The 16,408-nt window shown below is 54.9% G+C and overlaps 1 protein-coding gene across 1 annotated transcript in view; it reads left to right on the top strand.

The window, feature by feature from the left end:
- LRFN2 (leucine rich repeat and fibronectin type III domain containing 2) overlaps positions 1-16,408 on the top strand; it is a 181,021-nt gene that overhangs the window by 128,954 nt on the left and 35,659 nt on the right. Inside the window, exon 2 of the mRNA XM_036248783.1 lies at positions 12,025-13,449. Within this exon, the coding sequence (XP_036104676.1) occupies positions 12,050-13,449 (1,400 nt within the window). The 5' untranslated portion in view covers positions 12,025-12,049. The remainder of the gene's footprint in view (positions 1-12,024; positions 13,450-16,408) is intronic.

Here is a 16,408-nt window from a genome sequence, read left to right as displayed (position 1 = left end):
CCGCATCTCCAGGGAGGAGGCCAAAGGGGAACAGAAGGCGAGGCTGAAGAAGACCGGCAGAGGCAGAGGGAAACAGAGAGATGGAAGATGGTGCAGAGAAAGGGGGCAGGAGGACCACAGAGGCAAAGGGAAGAGCGAGATGAGTCTGCAAAGTGAACAAAAGGGAAAAGGAGAAGCCCTCTGGGGTTTGCAGACTTGAGGACAGAGAGGGAGACAGCTGAACTTCTGCGTCCCACGTCGAGGGCCTGGGGTGGTGGGCTGGGGACGACCCGGTGCTCAGGTGTTCTGGGTCCTGGGTCTTCATTGCTCCTCACTCAAATCTCGTCAAACTGGGGCTGGAAATGGGCTTGACAAGATGAACACACACACAGAAACACGCACTGCCCAAATGGGGAAACTGAGGCACGAGGCCACGAGGCGGCCTGCTGAGTGCAGGGCAGGCCAGGGTGGAGATCAGGTGGCAGAACTCGGAGCGGGGCTGTCCCTGCTGTGTCAGGCGTTGGTGGGGTCAGGATGCTCGCGTTCCGACACGGAGAGAGGCAATATTAGGGATGCGGAGAGCACATCTCGGGGTAATGGAGCCTGGTGTTTGCAATAAAAATTTAAATGCGCTGTCCTGGTGGCAACAGCGACGTTCATCTGATCAGCCCGTCCGTGCTGAAGAAGGCTGGATCGTGTGCGTGGCAAAACCAAACTGAATTCATACTTACTGCTCTTGAGTCTGTGGAGTTTATTGTTTCCAGTGGACTGATCTTTCTCCTCCTCCTTTCCCTCCTTCCCCTCTCTCTCTCTCTCTCTCTCTCTCTCTCTCTCTCTCTCTCTCTCTCTTGGTCTTATCTTCCAGGTGGTTTTATTATCCACAGCTCACTGGGAAAATCGAGGAGAGAGAAGGGTGCTCTCTGCGAGGTCATTTCCCACTTTCCCGCGGGGAAACTCTCGCCTGGATGGGCCCTGCCCGCGCCCGGGGGCTGGCCTGGTGGGAAGCTTCAGGCAGGCTGCCCTGCCCTCTGGTTTGCTGGGTTCAGGCTTTGGAGGCCCGGCAGGGTGACAGAGAGGTGCCTATTCCCTCGGCCGGTCACTCCCAGGCCGCAGCCGGTCACTGGTTATGTGGGTCCAGCTGCTGAGAGCCGTGGCCTCTGCCAGGCCCCTCTTCTCTCGTGGCTGAAGCGCCCTCTGCCTTTGCCCCTTCAGGCCTAAGCGTGGGGGGAGGGGGCCCCCTCTGTTGCCAGCCCTGGGTGCCGCCCCTCCTGCCTCCTAACCCTGCCCACACCTGTAAGCTGTCCCCTCACTAAACTTCTGCAGGGCCCCTTCCGAACTGCCATCTGTTTCCCCCAAGACGCTGAGTGATGACGTCTCTCTGTCCCCTCTCCCCAGAACTGAGAGGACGCAGGCAAGCAGCACAGCGGGGAGCAGCAGGGGACCCTGTGCGTTTGCTTTGACCGAACCGGAGGGAGCTGCGGGGCGGGAGCGCGACCTGGCCGGCGGCGGGCTGTAGTTGGTGCAGGGGCAGAGCTGGCTCACTGGCCTCGCACCCGACCCCGAGAGGCCAGACAGGGTTGCCCGCCTCCCTTCACCCCTTCCGTGGTCGCTTTGCTGGGGCCTGTGAGCTGGGCAGCCTGTGGTGGGACTCCGCAGACAGACTGTGTCCCTTCGTGGGAGGCAGCCCAGCTGGAAGCGCTTTTGTGTGGCACCTCGCGGGTCTGGGCCGGCCGACAGGGAAGGGCTCGGTGGTTCCCAGGCCGGAACGGGCAGCGTGGGGCTCCCTGCGGGGCTGGGTCTCCATCGCTGCAGAGACTCCCACCGCCCACGAGCGGAACCGGCAAATAAAGCCAATTTGATTTTCTAAATCCGTTTTGTTTTAATAATCAGAGTGCTATTAGGAGCCAATGTTCACTATACCAAGCTTGATGTCCTACTGGAGACATCACAGGGCAGGGTAGTGACCCCTGTGCCATGAGACAGTGTCCTCAGAGTGGCCCGTGGGCGCTAATGATACCCCCCCAGGGCTGGCCTGCTCCAGCCCCGCTGCAGGCTCAGGGAACAAAGGGCTGCTCCAGGGAGAGCGGTCTGGGCCCCCCGGGGTGTGCGGTGAGGAGAGCGAGGGGGACCCTGCTGGCATCAGCCTCAGACCCCAGATGCTGATGGTTGGCAGATGCTTGTCTGTAGAGACCAGACAGGGCCTGTCCTCAGGGAGTCCAGCCTGCTCAGGGGGTTTGAGCCCAGGTCCAGCAGCGTCCAAGTCTGATATGTTGTTCAGGTGTTGACCCCTAATTACGTCCCACAGTCAGGGCAGACGTTAATGCCGCCCAGCCTTCGCCTGCCCTGTAGCCTCGGCGACTTGATAAAGAAAAGCCAATTTTAATTTTCGCCTGAGCCAGCCATAATGAGGAGAGTAAATCATAGAGCGAACGTTCCCCAGCCAAATGGAAATGAGTTCTGGTTTATCTGCCTCTTTGAATGATCCACCCCAGTGCTCCCTTCCTTCGCCGACCTGGAGGGACCGCACCCAGTCCGCTCCTGAGCGCGGGAGCAGGGAGAGCAGGGTGCTCGGACGGTGGTGGGTGCTGCAGTCGCCGAAGCTGGGGTGCCCTGTGATTCGGAGTAGGGGGTGAAGGGCCCAAAGGGCAAGGGCTGGTGCTCAGGTTGCATCTGTTGGGGAAGACCTTGGGAGAGCGAGACAGGCCCAGGAGGGCCCTGGTGATGGAAATGCATGCCTGGGGTCCATGTTCTCCTTGCCGTCCCTCTGACGGGGGAAGGGACTGGTCCATGGGTCCCGAGAGCTGGCTGCGTGCTCGGGGCTTCAGGTGCTAAAATCTCAAAGATGCTTGCAACGGGGGCAGGGGTTTAGAGAAAGAATTTTGAAAGTCATGATGAAATGAAAGCAAACATCCCTGGGAATGAAACCAGAGCTCCCCCCCCACTCACACCTGAGGGCTGGAGTAGAGGCTGAGGGCGGGAGCGGGAAGGAGGCCGAGCCCCCAAGTGCTGCTGGGAGCTGCCAGCCCCGTGGGTCTCCCCAGCAGGGACAGGTCACAGGCAGCGTGGAGATGAATCCTTTGCGGTGACAACAGGGCAGCAAAAGAGCATTTGTTTCCATCCAAGCCCAGCAAACACCTCGCCTGCTCCCTCCCCCACGCACCCTGGCCTCATTCCCTGGCTCCCCCATTCATAATCCGAGCCCTCCCTCACCCACACAGCCCTCCATTCACCAGACACACCCATTCACTCGCTCGCTCACTCACCTCCATTCAGCGACACCCCCTCACCCACACGGGCGCCTCCTGCTTACACACCACTTCCTCACGCACACCCCGTTCACGTCCCACCTCCACCGCGCTCACCCACGGGACACGGCCTCCCTCCTGCACGCACGAACACCCTCCTGCTGGCTGTCAGGCGTCTCCCCACGGAGGAGGGGAGGAGGCTCGCGCCCCACGGCCCCTGAACACGTCGGCGAAGACATTTTTCATTCATCATTACTGCCAATCACCGTGTGGGAACCGAGGTCTCCCTCCTCCGGGGAAGCTGTAGTTGTTGTTAGTCATGGGCGAGCATGCTCGTGGCTTTCACACCAGTGTTCCCCTTCAGGAGTCGACATTCCACAGAGGCCCAGGCTCGGGGTGCTGTGCACGGTGAGAGTGATAATTACGAAGTGGGCCTGAGGCTGGGTTCCCAAAGTGGACCTGAATGAGGATTTGAGTGAGTGGCTTCTTTGGCTGCGAGGCCAGGACGCACAGGAGGGGTGGGGGCACAGGGAGGGAAGCAGCGGTGTCGGGGCAGCGGGGCTCGGCGCCACTGGGCACCTCTCGGGGGCTGGCTGTGCAGGGGTGCCTCAGAGTCACCCCAGCAAGGCGGGAGGAGGCTGAGGAACTGATGCTGTCTCCCTCGCGGGTCTGGGTTGGGCTGTCCTCCGGGCATTCCTTCTCCAGCCCGAGGCCGGCCCCAGCAAGGCAGCCTGTGCGGGCGCCAGCGGTGCCGAAGGGTATGACCCTCGAGCTAGCGCACCTGCTCTTTCATTCTTGCGCTCGTTTTGTTATCAAACACGTCCCAGGTGCCCGCTCGGTGCCAGGTACCTGGCTTCTCCTGGGGATTCCGAGCTGAATAAATACAGTGCCTGCCACGATGGGGTTCCCAGGTGAATGGGGTGGGTGACAGGGAAACACAGTTACCCTGCAACACAATAAAAGTATCACGGTTGCGTGTGCGCAGGCATAATGCTGTCATGACAGCAGAGCGAGGCTGTTCTGAGCTTAAGCTCAGTCACTCAGGGTAACAACCACTGCCTTTGTACCACGCACGTTTCAGCAGGGCCTAGCAGCTCCGCTCTACCCTTTACATGTTGGACACACGATTTCCCCGTTCTTGCCTGTTCCCTGTGCCGTCTAAGACTTCTCTCTGCAGCTGGGTTGTGCAGAAGCTTGGCGAGGTGGGATGTGGCCCTTGCCTCCAAGGCTTTGTTGGGGGACCGCGCAGGGAATGTTTATGTGCCTGTGTGGGTGTCTCTCTGTAACCATGAAGCCAGGACCTTCTGCAGGCACCGGCTCCCTTGAGAATTTGTCTTCTCCCTCTTTCCCTCCCTCCCTCTCCCTCTCTCCCTCTCCCTCTCTTTAAACTAAAAGCTGTGGCTCCATCCTAAAAACGGGAGCAGCCTGCAGGACTGCTGCCAGGTCCAAAGGGGTGAGACAGCCACCCGGTGGGTCTGGGGGACAGAGCATCAAGACAAAGAGGGTGGTTCTGGAGCCTTGACGTCGAATGGACTTGCCCCGCGACAGGCTGAGATGTGCTTGGGCCCCGCCGTCCCTCCCTCCGCTCTGATCTCTCCCTTTGGGACAGGACTGCCTCCCCAGTGCCCATCTCTCCATGACATCGGGAAGCAGGCCACCTGCCTGGCCTCACAGGTCCACAGCTGGAGAAGGTTGGCCTCAGTCCTTCAGGTGTCCATGTGCATTTAGACGAGATTTTGGACTTAGAGTTGATGCTGGGGTGGGTGAAGACTTTTGGGATGGAGCTAAAGGAATTTTGCATATCCGAGGGACATGAAATTGGGGGGTGCAGAGGGAAGAACATTATGCTGAACTGTGTCCCCTCCAAATTTGTATGTTGAAGCACTACACCCCAGCACCCCAGAATGCAGCTGTATTTGGAGGTGGGGCCTTTAAAGAGATAGTGAATCCAAATGAGGTCATGAGGGTGGCCTGAACCAAACTGACTGGTGACCTTATGGAAGGAGGAAGGGGACACATGGGGAGACAGCAGGACACTGCTGAGGAGAGGCCGGGGGGCCCAGTGGAAAGGTGCCAAGGAGAAAGGAGAGAAGCCTCCGGAGAAAGCAAACCCACTGACCTTGACCCTGTACCTAAACCTCTAGATCTATGAAAACATGCATTTCTGTTGTTTAGCCCCCTCCCCCAAAAGAGCTGCCTGAGGTCCTGAGCCAGGCCACCCATCAGACTGGGAGCTCTTTGGGGTCAGGGGCACCTCCCTCCCAACGGGCACTCACTGAGCTCGCCCTCCCTCTGCCTCAGGATTCCCCAGGGACCCCAACAAGGCGGCGTCGGGGGGCTGCTGGAAAACCAGCTGTCCAAGGCTCCTTTCTTCTCTCCCCCCAGAAGAAGCCTCGGACTTTCTTCCTGAGGGTCTGGGAGGCGGAGGTGCTGCAGCTGGGGCTGGGCAGGGCTGGTTCTCACACTGGACGCACCTGGGACCGCAGGCCGCCACCTGGCAACTCCGGGACCAGAAAGGCGGCCCATCAGGGGCCAGGGAGTCCAGTTTGGTTCCCCACCTGCGTGGTGTGGTGGTGTGATGTGCCCGGGAGGGCCAGCCTGCCAAGAAGGTGCAGATGCCTCTGCTGGCAGATCCGAACCCCTCCCTCCCTTATTAATTCACACTTTCCCAGCCTGGAGCACCCTGGAGGGGCCCTTTCTTTCTACCTGAAGCAGAGACAGGCATCTTACTTGATTTACGGGCTCCAGGGGCGGGTGGCTTCTGGCTGGTTGCTAAGGTATCTTTCAAATGGAAATCAGGGTGGAGAGATATCACATGTATCTTGCCAGCCATCTGCTAAATGTTGTCTCTTCTGTCTGGAACAGCTCGAGGAAGTTCTGAGGGGGCAGAGCCCAGGGCTGGGGGAGGGGGAGGGGGAGGGGGAGGGGAGGACAGTCTCTGGTCTCATCCTCCGGCGAAGGCATAGGAATTTTCCTTTTCGGCCACACTGTCTCTTCATTTTCCACTTTCTGTCCTCATCTTTCTTTTTTTTTTTGCTTTTGTTTTAAATATGAAACTCCATCTGTTGAGTCATTACAAACCATCAACTCTATATATTGCCAGCATATCTAAGTGTGCGTGTGCATGTATGTGTGTGCATGCATGCATGCCTGTGTGTGTGCGTGTGTGTGTGTGTGTGTGTGTGTGTGTGTGACTCACCACCATCAGGGCCTGACAGGTGGATATTTCTGAGCCAACTAGGCCTGAGAAAACCAGAGTTCTTTCCAGGCCCGTCCCCAAGAAGGAAACACATTTCGTGAACAGCTGGGCCCTCACGGTTACTAAGCAATCCCGCAGCGGGGGCAGCAGCTCTCTGAGTGGGCCAGTCACATGGCCTCTTCCGGAGGGGCCTCCTCTACTCTGAGGAGGAACTGAAGTTCAAATCATGCTTCTCCTCGGGGAGCTGGGAGAGTTTGGGCAGGCCTACCCTCTTTGGATGCCACTTCCCAGTGGTGAAAATGGGGGTAAAATACTCTGGATCACAGGGTCTGAGGGGGGCAGGTTGCTCACCGCACGAGGCTGTTCAGCAAGAAGCCCCAAACACCCAGCAAGTCCCCCCTCTCTCCTTGCAGAAGAGCAGCTTGTGGGCTAGTTGCAACCCTGACTTGCAGAGTTGTAGCGGAGAGGGGATGCGGAGTGCGTGGGGAAACGCGGGGAGGGCGGAGACACCGTGCGCACCCTGAATCACCTTCCTGAGGCCGGTTCTCCGGGCACTGCAGGCCCAGGGACAGTGCTGCTCTCCCTCCTGCAGCTCCTGCTTGTCTCTCCTCACGCCCCTCCCCCGTGCTCCCCCAGCCCCGGCTCAGGGACGCTCTGAGCAGACAGGCTCAGCTCCTCTGCAGACAAGTCCTCCTCTGAAGGCTGATGCTGATGTTTGGTGCCAGCATCCACTTCACAGCCTGGCTTCTGATCCCACACACCCCTCTCAGCTCTGCCCACCGCTCCTGCTCTGGCCCCTCCTGCCCATTTCCATCTGGTTGTTTGTCCATGATCCGAGCCCTCTCTTCCTAATCCTCCCTCTCCTTCAGCACCTAGGAGGTCTCTCCTTCCAGCATCTGAGTTCCTGCTCGAAAGAGAGAAGCCCCTGCCCGACTGTACCAATTATGTGTTTCAACCCAGTCCCCTCAGCCCCTCCCAACGCAGGGTTTAAGCAGCCTTCCGTGTGGCAGCGAGAGTCATATTTTAAGTGGCAGGTCTCAGAATACAATTTTAATTAAGATTCAGTAGTCACTTCTCCGTCAGTAACTTCCATGCTGATTACTTAAAAACATATTTACCCAGCTCTATTATGTGACAGATTTGAATTCATTAGACGTTTGCTAATCCGCCAGAAACTTTTTGAAAACGTGATGTGCTTAGCATGGTCCACAAGGACAGAACCGCTTAGCACAGCGGGCCCTGCGCAGGGTGTGCGTCCCCACAGGCCGGGGTCTTCCCTGGCCGCCGCCGCCATGGTGGTTGAAGAGGCAGGCGACAGGCCGGAGGCCGGAAAGGCCCAGAGGACGCCGTGGTGGGGCAGCTCGTACTGGGCAGCCTCCCAGGCATGAGCAGGGTCAGGAGGGTGGGGAGAAGATCTGGAGGGACCAACGGAAGATACCCAGCACCGGCACCGAAAGCCTGCGCCCTGGACTCGGCTGTGCCTGACAAGTGTCACTGTTCCCTACGTGCCATGGTGTGGAAACGTCGGGAAATGCGATCCCTGCAGTGTCCACTGACAGGACGGCACGAGGAGGTACCTTTTGGGGCTGCAGACTTTTAGAACACTACCCTCCTGTACACACACATGCACACACACACATGCACACACACACATGCACACACACACATGCGCACACACAGCCACTCTAACTTAACTAGCCAGGGGCATCCTTGGGTGTGTCTGGCCCTGTGTCCTTGGTGGGTGTAGGGGTACCACTCAACTCTGCTTGAGCAGATGAGGGGCTAGAGGAGTATGGCCCCCCTGGTTTACCGCCGTGGGGGGTCGTGCTGGAAAATGCAGCGGATGATTGGCAGACGATGCTTTGGAAACTTCTACCATAAAGATGGTTTTCTCAGCTGATGAGCCAGATGAACTCTGGACAGTGTGGAGACAGAGCCCAGAAACCCAGGGCCAATGCCAGAAACTCACTTTGTTCAGTAATGTATTTCCTGCATGCATTCAGTTGATATTTACTGGTCAGGTGTGGTGCTGGGTGCTGGGGATACAGTGATGGGTGGACAAGACAGGTACGTCCCCTGCCTTGTGGAGTTTATAGGTTAGGAAGGCAGGCAAGTAAGTAATTAAGAAATTATAAATAAAAGTATCATGATCTTTGCCCGGCTGGTGTGGCTCAGTGGTTGACCATCAACCCGTGCACCGAGAGGTCACCAGTTTGATTCCCAGTCAGGGCACAAGCCCGGGTTGTGGGCCTGATCCCCAGTCGGGGGCATGCAGGAGGCGGTCAATCCATGTTCTTTCTCATCGATGTTTCCATCTCTCTCTCTCCCTTCCACTCTCTCTAAAAACCAATAAAGAAAAAAAATTTTTTAAAGGTAATTTCTTTAAAAAAAGAAAAGTGTGATGATCGACACGTAGGACGAGTACAAGGGGCTCAGGCGGACAGAGCAGGAAGGCCTGCATTCGTCTAGATTTCGGAGGGCTTCCTGGTGTAGGTAGTAGTTCACCGGAGACCCAGAACTTGGCCGGCAGAAATGGAGGCAGGGAGAAGGTAGGACAAAGCAGAGCATGTCGGAAGTCCTGAGGACGAGCAAGCATGGATTTATAAGACAGAGGCTGAGTGTAGCCGGACAGGACCAGCAAAGGGAGACAGAATGAGATAAACTGGGCTAGTGGGCAGGACCAGCCCTCGCAAAGACTTGCTCTTGTGTTAAAAAATAGAAAACAGGTCAATGCAAATGGAGAAGATTCTGTTTGTTTTATCAGGCCCCAGCTAAATGTGGACCAGAGGCCAGAATGCACCTGGGCATGGAGATGGTGACAGGTGGCTTGCACCTAGAGACGCCTCTGGAATGGATGTTCCTGGTGGGACCTGGGTCAGGATGGGCTGGTTCCCCTCAGGTAGAAGGTTGGGGTGAGTATGGACTGGCAGGGTGAATGGCCGGTCCTGGTTGCCCGGAGCAGAACTATGTGGAATTAAGTGTGTTGGCAAAGGCTTATAATGAAAGTGACCATAATGAAGAAGATGGAAAAAAAATCTTGAACAGAAGTCAGCCAACTTTTTCTGTAAAGGGCAAAACAGCAAATATTTTAGGCTATGCTCACCACAGCGTATTCGCTGGCACTCCTAACCTCCACGTGAAAAAAGCCATAGACAAGATGCAAATGAATGAGCGCGGCCATGTTCTAATAAAGCTTTATTTATAAAAGCAGGTGGCAGGCTGGATTTGGTCCCTAGGCGGCAGTTAGCCAACACCTGCTCTAAGGGTGCTATCCAGCAGTCAGCCAATAGCCACATATGCCGAGTGAGCACTTGAATGAAATACGCTGAGTGTTAAATACACACCTGATTTTGAAGACTTAGCACAAATAAAAGAATGTTAGTCATCTCATTAACATTTGTTTGTGTCGATTACCTGTTGAAATCATAGTTTGGATATGCGGTTTACATAAATCTTTATCCAAATTGATTTCACCTTTTTTTTTTTTTTTTACGTTTGAGAAAAAATACGGCCACTAGAAAATTTTAAATTACATTTATGGCTAGCATTATATTTCTATTAGACAGGGCTGCTCAAAAATAACATTCTTTATAGATGAAATACAGGGCACGTCTCTGGCCCTGAAGGCTCTCAGGTGAGAGATTTACCCGTAAAGAGACACAGTCATGGAATTCAAACCTTTACAATGGGATAGGTTTTCAAATTTAGAGTATGCCTTTGTTTTATTAGCTGGTTGCTTCGTCTGTCTCTGTGCTCCACAAAGAGGGAACTCTGGAGCTCTGCTTCCTCGAGGTATTAATAGCTGTTGCTCAGAAAAATGAGTATCTTTAGCTAAAACAGAAAAAGGGAGCGATGCAGAATTAAACATTAACCCAGTTTCTCTGCTGCAGCAGAATTTCTCAACCCTTCTGAACTTGCTAATGCGTGTCGAGCTTTTGCAGGAGTGAGTGAGAGTAGGCAGCACTTCCCCAACTCACTGGCCTTGGAAGACTTTCTTGCAGAACTGGAAATAGCACTCCTAGAAGGCAGTTTGTGAGCCGCTGGCCTGCGTGATGCGACACAGCCAGAGTGCACGATTTTCCAAAGGTTTAGCTCAGTTGATGCAATTCTTAGCGCTGCATAAATAGAGCCATGATCAGCACCACATGGATAGTGAGAAAGCTGTCAGGTTTGGACACAAGAGGATCTGAGCCAAAGTCCTGTTCCTTCCTTTTCTAGATGTTCATTCATGCAAAAACACCTACTACGTGTCAGGGGGTGTGTTAGACTTTGAGAAAATAATGGTGAGTGAAAACAAATTCTGCACACAAGACAGTAGCATGCTAACTATGTATGGTGTCAGACAGGTACTAGACTTATCCAGGTGGCGACCACTTTGTAAGGTAGATAAATGTCTAATCACTACGTTGAACCCCTGAAACTAGTACAATGTTGCATGTCAACTCTCGTTGAGAGATAAGAAGCCCTCGCTCTGTCATTCTGGACGTGCCCTCCTGACTGTGGGTGTATGTCACAGAAGGCAGGTCTCACCCGCCCCGGAGGCCTTCTTCCTGGTTGCGCAGCAGTTAGAGCTCCAGTTGATCCAAGCCCTGTCCTCTGGATAGACGTTCAGGTTGTTTGCAGTATTTTGCAATTACAAACTATGCTGCCACAACAACAACAACAAAAGAAATAAAAATTTAAATTTAAAAAGACCAACAATAAATAAAACAACTAGGTAAACTATATATAGTCAGTCAGACGGTGGTACATTTCAAGGAGAAAACACAAGGCGGGGAGAAGGGAATGCACAGTCGGGGTGGGCGTGGCTGAGAGGATGACTTTTGAGTCAAGACCTGAAGGAGACCCCGGGCGAGTCCTCGTCTGTACACATAGATAAGGCCTTCCTCATGAAGGGTGTTCCTTAAGCCCAGATGAGATGCCGTATGTGAAATTCCAGGCAGAGGACCCAGCACGGGCTAAGTGCTCAGCAGTAATTCATGTCCCACCACCGTCTTTAATTCCCTGAACTCCCAAATATGTATCTACTACGTGGGTTCCATGGTGAGAATGTAGCCAGCGCAGTTCCCCGCTAACCTTGGCGTCTCCCAGGGCCGGTTCTCTCCACGTCCACGTCCTTCAGGAACATCGGTGCAATTTAATTTCATGCCGAGTCTAAACCAATTAAGAAGTTAAACCGCTTCAAAGTACAACCATACACACTTTGCAAATCCAATGATTACAAATGAACCACTGGTGTGGAATCATCCATCCATCCATCCTTCCATCCATCCATCCAACAAATATGTATTGAGCACCTACTGTGTTTCAGGCCCTGTGCTAGAACATAGCAATGATAAAACAGACATTCTACTGGGGAGAGAGAAAATATTCTATAACCATAATTAAGAAGTCAATTCAGTAGTCTGTCAGAAGGTGATAAAAGCTAAGGAAAAGGAAAAAGGAGAATCGTATTCAAGGAGTTGGTGAAAGAGATTTTGCTTTGCAATGAGCAGAGGCCATTTATAGCTGCTTCCCAAGGCGGCCGTTACCATGAGGGGAAGCTCTGGATGGGGTGTTAGGAAGCCGACCCTGACCCTGACCTGTGTCCCTCCCTTCCAGGCGCTGCAGCCTGAGTGACCAGACCATGGAGACCCTGCTTGGTGGCCTGCTGGCGTTTGGCATGGCGTTTGCCGTGGTCGACGCCTGCCCCAAGTACTGTGTCTGCCAGAACCTGTCTGAGTCGCTGGGGACCCTGTGCCCATCCAAGGGGCTGCTCTTCGTACCCCCTGACATCGACCGGAGGACGGTGGAGCTGCGTCTGGGTGGCAACTTCATCATCCACATCGGCCGCCAGGACTTCGCCAACATGACGGGGCTGGTGGACCTGACCCTGTCCAGGAACACCATCAGCCACATCCAGCCCTTCTCCTTCCTGGACCTGGAGAGCCTCCGCTCCCTGCACCTCGACAGCAACCGGCTGCCCAGCCTCGGGGAGGACACGCTGCGCGGCCTGGTCAACCTGCAGCACCTCATCGTGAACAACAACCAGCTGGGTGGCGTGGCTGATGAGGCCTTCGAGGACTTCCTGCTGACGCTGGAGGACCTGGACCTGTCCTACAACAACCTCCATGGCCTGCCCTGGGGCTCTGTGCGGCGGATGGTCAACCTGCACCAGCTGAGCCTGGACCACAACCTGCTGGACCACATTGCTGAGGGCACCTTCGCGGACCTGCAGAAACTGGCCCGCCTGGACCTCACCTCCAACCGGCTGCAGAAGCTGCCCCCGGACCCCATCTTCGCCCGCTCCCAGGCCTCTGCTCTGGCCGCCACGCCTTTTGCCCCACCCTTGTCCTTCAGTTTTGGGGGGAACCCCCTGCACTGCAACTGCGAGCTCCTCTGGCTGCGGAGGCTGGAGCGGGAGGATGACCTGGAGACCTGCGGCTCCCCCGGTGGCCTCAAGGGCCGTTACTTCTGGCACGTGCGCGAGGAGGAGTTCGTGTGCGAGCCGCCTCTCATCACCCAGCACACACACCGGCTGCTGGTTCTGGAGGGCCAGGCAGCCACTCTCAAGTGCAAGGCCATTGGGGACCCCGGCCCCCTCATCCACTGGGTGGCCCCCGACGACCGCCTGGTGGGGAACTCCTCAAGGACCGCTGTGTACGACAACGGCACCCTGGACATCCTCATCACCACGTCTCAGGACAGCGGCGCCTTCACCTGCATTGCCGCCAACGCCGCCGGGGAGGCCACGGCCACGGTGGAGGTGTCCATCGTCCAGCTGCCACACCTCAGCAACAGCACCAGCCGCACGGCTGCCCCCAAATCCCGCCTCTCGGACATCACTGGCTCCAGCAAGACCAGCCGGGGAGGGGGCGGCAGCGAGGGTGGGGAGCCTCCCAAAAGCCCCCCAGAACGAGCTGTGCTTGTGTCTGATGTGACCACCACCTCGGCCCTGGTCAAGTGGTCGGTCAGCAAGTCGGCGCCCCGGGTGAAGATGTACCAGCTGCAGTACAACTGCTCCGACGATGAGGTACTGATTTACAGGTGAGCCGGGGCTGCGCAGAGGCAGGGGCTCTGGCCGGGGGCCGGGAGGGCAGGGGCGATGGGACGGCTGCGAGCTGTTCCCACTAAGGCCCCCTCCCCAAAGGTGCCTGTGGGGGTTCTGGGGCAAACCATGCCATTCGTGCAGGTAAGAAAAGATAGAAAGAGTATCAGCAGTAAGTTTCAGAAGAGAGGAGCCCACGTGGGCAGCCCGATGAGATGTGTACTTGGAGGACCGGGCCCCTAGGGGTGTGGCTGAGGTAGGTGGTCCCATGGCTACGCGCCTCGGAGCTTTCTGTTTGCGCCACAGCTGGTGGACATGCGAGGGTGAGGGGGCCTCTGGGCCGGAGGGCCCCACTCCTCCCTGGAGGAGTGAATTTGGCCTTGACCTGGGCTCCAGTGAAACTGTGATTAAGGCTTAGAGGTCGGGGAGGGTAGAATTCAGATCATGGCTTGGCTGCTTGCTAGTCATGTAATTCTCCTGGGTTGCCTCAGTTTTCCTCATCTGGAAAATGGGCGCAGTCCATACATAACTCAGTCTGGACACCTGGCTGCAGGAAATTGAACCGAAATCAAACTGATGTAAAAAAGAGGAAGCCCTAGCCGGGTATTCTCAGCGGTTAGAGCGTTGGCCTGCGGACCAAAGAGTTGTGGGTTTGATTCCAGTCAAGGGCATGTACCTCGGTTGCAGTTTGATCCCCAGCCCTGGTCAGGGTCGTGCGGGAGACAACCAGTCGATGTGTTCCTCTCACATCGATCTTTTTCTCTCTCTCTCCCTCCCTCCCTACCACTCAATCTGAAAATCGATGGAAAAATATCCTCGGGTGAGGATTAAAAATAAATTTTTTCTAACAAAAGGAAGAGGGACGACGTTGGCTCATGCCATTGAAAACGCAGAGACCGGCTTCAGGCTCGCCTGGATCAGAAGCCCCACCTGCACTCAGGGGTTCTTACCTTCCCTGAGCCCCCGGCCCCTGGGTTGGCTTCCGCTTTCCTCCAAGCAGCCCTACAGGCAGAAGCGTCCCTTTCCCCGGCGGTCCCACGGGTCCGGGGTGAGCTCTGACTAGCTGGAGCAGGTCACGTAGCCCCCGGGACAGTAGAGGCGGGGTCATCCTACCCACCTGTGCGGACCTGTGTCTCTGGGGGTCAATCTTCTCACCTGGAAATGGGGACGATGACACTGACCTTGTAAGTTCGCGGTGAGACTGTGGGGCCGGATTCCCAGGCGGGGAGGAAGGGGGTTTCAGACAGAAAAGCGGCAGCGGAGTTCCTGTCGTTCGACGGAGGGCGGGAGGAGCCCCACAGTGGTGGACGCAGGCCAGAGGGCCGGGGTCCGGCCCCACGTGAGCTCCCCTCTCGGGGAGCTCGGTTTGTGTTCAGCACCAGGGGTACGGCCCAGGATCTTACCGCTCAAAGAATGCGTAGTTCCTTTTGAAATCCCAGGCGTCGCCTTTTATGCACGTGGAATGATGATTCTGGAAAGAAATCTTACAGGCTTCACCTATAGCTGAAGGGTCCATGGGTCAGATTATTCTGGAAGGAAATCTTACAGGCTTCACCTATAGCTGAAGGGTCCATGGGTCGATCTGTCGATGAGGTTACTTCCAGCTCTGACCTCCTGAGTGGATGGGTCTCTGGAGGGGAAGGTGTGGACGGGAAGGGGGGAGTTCCCTTACCTGGCAGGTGGTTACCTGGAATGTCCTTTACCTGGTTTCTCTGGAGAGCAGCTTCATGTTCAGGATGGAGAGAAGCAGTCTCAGAACTTAAACACAGGCATACATGCAATTGTAGAACGATATGGAGACACAGATATACAATTGAGCTGAAATAGACATATGCGTATTTTTCTAATTATAAAATCGTCTTTGTAGCAAATTTGGAAAACAGAGAGAAGTGATAAAAAGGGAAATAAAAATCACCTGCAATCCCACCACTCGAAATTAACCAGACGCCTTTGGCCTCTCCATTCAAAACCATAGTTATGATCATTCTAGTGGGTGCTTTTGTTTCTTAATTCCTCCACTCAACATCATAGCTTGCTCGGTTCCCGTGGTGTTAAAATATTTTTCATGCGGCTGTGCTGTAATTTATTTAACTAATCTTCTATTGTTGGACATTTAAGTCGTTTACCATTTTTTAATATTAAAAGTAATGCTGTGATGACTATCTTTGTACATAAATTTATTTGTGCAGCTGCGATGGTTTCCTCCGCCTATGTTCCCAGGAACCGAATGGCTGCTCTGCCGAGCGAGGCGTAACCTTTCTGTGCTGCACATGCATATGGATGCACCCTCTCACCAGCGGAAGGTGGCCGTGGCCACTCTGACCACTCCTTTGCCAATGACTGAATGTATAATGACTTGCATTTTGGCCAATTTTATAGGTGGAAAAAGGAAACTTGTTTTAATTTGCATTTCTTTGATAACTTGCGAGGGTGACCTTTTCAAAATTTGTATTATTTCTTCACTTGTGAATTGATTACAGGGTCTTGACTTGGATACAAAGTGTAACGGTGAACAGCTCTGAGACTGGCACAGACCTAGGTGAAGAGAACTGGTTTGCCAGGGGGTGACGCTGGCATCAGGTGGCAGCACCGGAGGGTCTCAGAACCTCCGGGAGGGTCACGGGAGGGGTTGGGGCTGCACCCCTGAAGTCACTCAAGGTGGGAATTCAAACTGCTTTTTCTTGGTGATTGTCATCCTGGAGACACTAGGTTTATAACTATAAATAAAAGGGAAGCATCAGAAACATTGGAATTAAAAAACAAATGCTGAGTTCCTCTTAGGGTGTCATGAGCATTAGAGAGATACAGCAGGAAGAGCCCCCCAAAGAGTGTGCGCCCTGATAGTGTTCACGGCATACACATTCTCATCACTGTCGCCAGTGACAGTCGCCATGGTAATGGTGAGGGTAGGACCTTTATCTTGCCTGCCAACCTGGGGACGAAAATGCAAGAGGAGGG

The sequence above is a fragment of the Molossus molossus genome, unplaced genomic scaffold (assembly GCF_014108415.1).
Source record: "Molossus molossus isolate mMolMol1 unplaced genomic scaffold, mMolMol1.p scaffold_m16_p_8, whole genome shotgun sequence".
NCBI classification, from domain to species: Eukaryota; Metazoa; Chordata; class Mammalia; order Chiroptera; family Molossidae; genus Molossus; species Molossus molossus.
Note: the sequence above shows the minus strand (reverse complement) of the source record. Positions and strands in the feature narration are given on the sequence as shown.